This window comes from Ascaphus truei, chromosome 1, assembly GCF_040206685.1.
Source record: "Ascaphus truei isolate aAscTru1 chromosome 1, aAscTru1.hap1, whole genome shotgun sequence".
Taxonomy (NCBI): Eukaryota; Metazoa; Chordata; class Amphibia; order Anura; family Ascaphidae; genus Ascaphus; species Ascaphus truei.
The window spans coordinates 371,646,153-371,652,205 of record NC_134483.1 but is presented as its reverse complement, the minus strand read 5'-3'; the positions used below and the strand labels follow the sequence as shown (position 1 = coordinate 371,652,205).

General features: G+C 42.3%; 1 protein-coding gene across 1 annotated transcript; it reads right to left on the bottom strand.

The window, feature by feature from the left end:
• Positions 1–502: 502 nt before the first annotated feature.
• Positions 503–2,055, bottom strand: LOC142499807 (uncharacterized). The gene is made up of 2 exons (XM_075609730.1): positions 1,906–2,055; positions 503–1,542 (listed from the first exon to the last, which is right to left on the bottom strand). The coding sequence occupies exons 1-2, from the start codon at positions 2,000–2,002 to the stop codon at positions 503–505; spliced, it is 1,137 nt and encodes a 378-aa protein (XP_075465845.1). The 5' UTR covers positions 2,003–2,055.
• Between the last annotated feature and the right edge of the window lie 3,998 nt (positions 2,056–6,053).

Here is a 6,053-nt window from a genome sequence, read left to right as displayed (position 1 = left end):
TGTGTGTGTGTGTGTGTGTGTGTATATATATTATTATACATTCTGAGATGTTATAGAAACGAACACACAACTGATTAAAGGACAAAATTACAATGGCCAAGCAAGGCAAAGGTAAGTAATAATTTACACATAATCCTGCTGTACACGTACAAGAAAGATGTTTGCACTTACTTAGGTGTTTTAATAATTGCATGTGACTAATATGCATATGCAATTCTTACATCAATTAACACACCCAAATGCAATGTTTTGCTGCAAAGTCAATGGCAGCTTCTCTAAACTTAGCAACTGGCTCCTGGTGGACCATTACTGAACAGACGATTACAACATAAATATTTATAACACAATTAATTATGAGTGTTAACATTTCCAAAACTTCACGTGTACAAGAACATAGTTGAAAGTTTGGAAACAACACAGTCTTCAGCATACATACAATAGTAATTAGATAATCTGAAGTCAACAAAACAAGGCCAAAGACATATTTTCTGAATTATAACATTTATTTTTTTTGTTCCTTTTGCGAGCGAGTAACAGGCCTGCTTGTTGTCTCTTGAATTTTCCTTTTTCTTTTGCCACCAACTTTAGGCACAACAGAGCCACTTTGAGTGGCCTCTGGCACTTCACGGGCAGGGCTTGTGGCCAGTGACTGTTCACCTACGGGGCTTGTGGCCAGTGACTCACCTACAGGGCTTGTGGCCAGTGACTCACCTACAGGGCTTTTGGGCAGTGATTCACCTACAGGGCTTTTGGGCAGCGACTCACCTACAGGGCTTTTGGGCAGCGACTCACCTACAGGGCTTTTGGGCAGCGACTCACCTACAGGGCTTTTGGGTAGTGACTGTTCACGGACAGGGCTTGTGCCCAGTGACACATGTGAGCAAGTTGGTAGACACTGCACAAGTGATGGTTGGTCTGTTTCATGTGTGTCTTGTTTTGTTTTTGACCAAAAACTGGTCAGTAGTAACTGCTTGTATTTTGTTTTTGTGGGCTCCTTTGTAGGTGTCAGCTGCTGATTTTGTACAGATGGCAGTGGTAGTATGTCGTCAGGAACCTGCACAGCAATCTCTGCTACTTGACCGGTAACATTTGGGCCTGGTGAATGAATATCAGATGAATGTGGTGAAAACTGACCTGCATGAACAGATCCTGGCTGGGAGGTGTTGAATTGTGGTACATTAGTCATTCTCCAGTAATTAGCTTGTGTTTGCTGAACAACTAATGCTTCGAATGAGGTGTTGATTTTTTGCAACTGTTTAGGCACTTCAATGAAGACTCTGTGGAGATGTGCCAATTGTGATACTGTTTCTTCCTGCAGTCCAATCATCCTTTCCAGCACTGTCATCATGTCTGAATGGCGACGATTTTCTGCGTCCACTATTTTTCCCTCTGAAGCTACAATTGCATCGTATGTGGAAGTTGATGGACGATTTGGCGGTACAACAGTTTCTATTGGCACCTCTTCATGGTCACATGATTGTATTTCAGTCTCTTCTGTGGCGTCATCCTCATCATACTCATCATCCTCATCACCATGATGTTCTAAAAAGAAATGTACACATTATTAAATGGCATGTTAATGTATGCTGTGTTACTATGTAATTGTACTGTGTCCTAAGTAACACCTAACATGTTAGCATACGTTTTATAACCTCATTAAAAACTACCTTGACTTACGAATAATGTTTGGACTCAGTATGAAATATGAATGAATGAAAAGTTGCTCTAAACTCAGAAGTCCTACATGATAATTAACATCACTAACACAATACATGTTGCCTTACACTTAATTTTCACTGACACTAAGTAATCCTATTTAAAGAAGATGTGCAAAACAAATAATGCACATGACAACATAACATATAGAAGAGCACATATTATATGGCCAGCAAATGATACACTCACCTTCTAGTAGTGTTGAGCTGGCTGACCCAGGTGAAGACACTTGTTCCATCTCAGGTGACACATGTCCTCCAGGGGCAACTATATATAACAATAACATAAGTTTTACATTTACATGTGTAAATATTGAACAAACACTTATTGTATGTTCTGTATTTATGATTAACTAACAACATCAGTTCCTTAACCGAAAATGTGTGTGAAAGTGAACATAAATAGTTGTAATAACACTGTACATGCCTGTGTACTTAGAATTTTTGAGTTCCCTAACATACAACATACTATGTTTCTGCAGTAATGCGTGAGGATAAATAGATTAAATGAGTACATAAAAATCATATGTTGTGTAGTGATATCAGTATCATAATGTACATAACTATCATGAGATGACCATTCACAATGGTTATCATGAAGGTGGTCATATTGCAAAAAGTGTTGTTTTTGGTAGAGGATATGTGTGGTACATTAATCGAAGATGTGGCACACCTGAATGTGGCTGTGACTCAACAAGACAACACATGCAGTGTGTGATAATGTGTCTTTCATAGTAGTTCAACTATAGATATGAGTGAACTAATGTGTGACGTACGCTTTGATAAGTAATGAGTTGTTGGGGCATTTAGTAGCTAGAGTTAAGCTTTCAAATGAGTGTGATTAACTTCAGTTGTGCTATTCAGGTTGTAAGAAAGGTATTCCCTTCCCCAAAAAGCCTAATCAGCCACACCTTTCAATGACTTGAAACAGGTGCAAATGGTGTGAACTAAGTTGACCGTGAAATGAGGCTGTAATTAGTGTGTGTGCTGAACCCCACCCCCTCTGTTGAAGTGTATGCTGTGATGAGATATTAATTGCAGCTGCTTTAACACAATGGTAGATGAGCTAAGTAGTCATCTGCAGTGTTTAAGTTATGAAAACAATGACATAACATATGATACGTGTGCCTCATTATGCTGTCTGTATATGACATAAAGCAAAAATGGACCTTTTCATAAGCAACTATAGATGTGTTAGTGCCAGTGATGTTTGTAGGCCGTTACATGCAATTTCTTTGATGCATGCTTAAAATAGGCAGTAATGTCATGTTTGTCGGAGTAAAATCAATAAAATACACAATAATATGATACATATTTCTGTTCTGTACCTGTAGCTACTAATAATTTCTCATGAACATGTGTTACACATGTGTACTACCCTGTTGTTCCCCATCTTCGCCCACCATCAATTGCTTCCACTGCAGCTATGCATTTTGGGAATTCACATGTAAATGAGCACGCAATGGCACGTGCTATATTAGTTACTGCTTTTAGTAGGACTACTACATATATGTCTATTTTGAGATATATATATACAGAATCAGACATATACATATATAGATGCAGGTATGCTTATATTGTGAAGACAGTATAAAAAGCAGTGTAACTATGCAAAATAACTGTAAGCAACGACACGCCTAGTACAGTAATATTTATCACCTGCTGGAAATTGTGACGGATAAATTCCAATGTCACGGTCACCAGCCAAGCCTTCCACGACGACGGTAAGTAATTTTGGCCGAAGCAGCTCCTCCAATGGAGTCAATATGAGACGTTGTGGTGTGGGCCCACCTCCAGTGCCAGTAGCATGCACGCATTGGTCTTGTATTTTCTTTTTCAATTTGGACCTAATATCATCAAATCTTTTCCGACAATGATACTTGTCCCTGACACTATTCCCACAGGCATTGACACCAATGACTATTGTGTCCCACATTTCTTTTTTGCTTGCTGCACTTGTCCGCCCTTGAAAAACATATAAAAGATATGAGGTAAATTAATAATAATATAAGCACCAGTTTCCTACACTGCTAGCTGTTCCAAGAGATATCAAACATGCTGTTTTATGTGTAATATGTGCAGCACATGAGCATTCACTACTAAACCTATACATGTAAGCAAGGTTGCATTCATATTGTATGCAGTTCTGGCAAATTGACCGCCTGTGTTTATTTGTCCTTGTAAGGCATGATAAAAAGCTGTGTTTCCACACTAATGAACATAGAAAGATATTGTGTACCCATATTTGCATATGAACAAAACTCAGATGACCTAGGATCACATGTATTTGAATAATAAATGTAAAGTTACACTTACCTACTAAATGTCCATAGAGACTGTCATAGTGCTCCAGAATGCCAGTGACAAGAGCCCTATTTTCCTGGTCATTGAAGCGAGGATTACGTGGCTTCTCCACACGTTTTTTCCGAGCAGGTTTAGGGTCAGAGCTTGGCTGGTGCTGACTGGACTCTCCTTCTTCCAATGGAAGAGCCTCCAAAAGCTGGCCACCAGCAAGCACGCCACCACCAGACACCCCATCAGCAACTGCGCCACCAGCAGCACTCCCAGCACCAGCACTCCCACTCCTAGCACCAGCACTCACACTCCTAGCACCAGCACTCACACTCCTAGCACCAGCACTCACACTCCTAGCACCAGCACTCCCAGCACCAGCACTCCCACTCCCAGCACCAGCACTCCCACTCACAGCAACAGCACTCCCACTCCCAACAACAGCACTCCCACTCCCAACAACAGCACTCCCACTCCCAGCAACACCACTCGCAGCACCAGCACTCCCACTCCCAGCAACACCACTCGGTGCACCAGCAACATCACTCCCCTGAACAGAACGTTCACTCCGACGCGTACTCCCACGAGTAGCACTCCCACTCCCACCAGCATCACTCTTCCCACGCTTTGCGGGCATACTTCCAGCACTCACAAAAAACAGACAAGAAATGTACAGGCAATCACACGACCCACTTCCACATATAAAACAAGACAAAGATGTAAACAAAACAACAAAGGACAAAGCTCACCCAATACACAACAAGTCTCTCAGTCAATATGCAAATCTTCAATCGTCCAGCTCTGTGCGTCTCTCTCTCTCTCTCACTCCCAACAACACAGAGAATGATTAGCAGTACACGTTGCCTTTAAATATGGCGCGCAATCAAAAACATGCTTGTTTCGCCTGATTCAGCAAGATTTGTGATTGTGCAACCTAACAGCACCCCGCCACGCACGCCGATACACCTGTGTGTGATCGGCTCATCATCGTGAGAGTGGGCGGATTTGTTTTCTGGTTGATTTTGAATGTATTCGGCACTTACTGCATACGGAGAGGGAAAAACGCCAATAACATGACTAATCGATAAGCTTGCCGATTTCACATAATCGTCGCTTACTGCATGAGGCCCTAAATCCCCAGGAGAAAAATTACTCCATAGTCGAGAAAGAGTGTCTCGCAATAAAGTGGGCTGTAGAGACACTCAAGTATTATCTGTTGGGGAGAAAGTTCCGATTGGTCACAGATCATGCACCCCTTACCTGGATGTGTCAAAATAGGGAGAAGAACGCTAGGGTGACCAGGTGGTTCCTAAGCCTACAGCCCTTTAAATTTTCTGTGGAACACAGGTCGGGGCACAAACAGGGCAATGCCGACGGGTTGTCAAGGATGCACTCCCTAATATCCATGGTCGCTCACCCCTCGAGGTCTGAGCTGGGGGGGAGGATATGTGACAGAAACCAGGGGTTGGTAATAAACTCCATATACAGGGCTCCCAGGATACTGAACAGTTTCTGTCCTGTCTAAGCTGAACAGGGCAGCCTCGTGGTACAGGCACTCCATTCCACAGTTTGTCTGCTGCCTGTTTTCTGTCACCTGTCATGCTGATTAGAGTTCAGGTATATAAGACCTGTTTCCTGTTTCCTCTGGGCCCCGCCCAAGAGCCTGGAAGGCTGCTGAACTGCAGAGGGGTGAGAAAGCCTCTTTCCCAAATCGCTTCATTCATTCTGTTAGTTTGTCTAAAGACTGCAAAGGTACTTATTTTGTTGGTGGAAGTGGACAAGCCACTTCCAACTCTGAGTCAGGGACATCTAAGTTTAAGTTATCGCTCAGACGAGCAGCTTTTTGTTTGGCTTTGTTTTCTGTTTAAACTGTGGCAGTCTCAGTGCCTGGGACTGAATAAACCAGGCATAGCCTGTTTAAAGGAACAGTACGTGACGTCTCATCATTTAACCTACCCTAAAAGACCGTGTTCTAACAGTCCCGGACAGACGGCGGAGCCCCGGAGTAAGCCGTTTGTCACAATATATACTGCATTACAATTCATG

Excerpts from the sequence above, each read along its gene's own strand:
- LOC142499807 (XM_075609730.1), bottom strand. The coding sequence starts at position 2,002 with ATGTTATTGTTATATATAGTTGCCCCTGGAGGACATGTGTCACCTGAG. Across the intron at positions 1,543-1,905 it reads CAGCTCAACACTACTAGAAG|AACATCATGGTGATGAGGAT; the intron begins GTGAGTGTATCA and ends ATTTCTTTTTAG.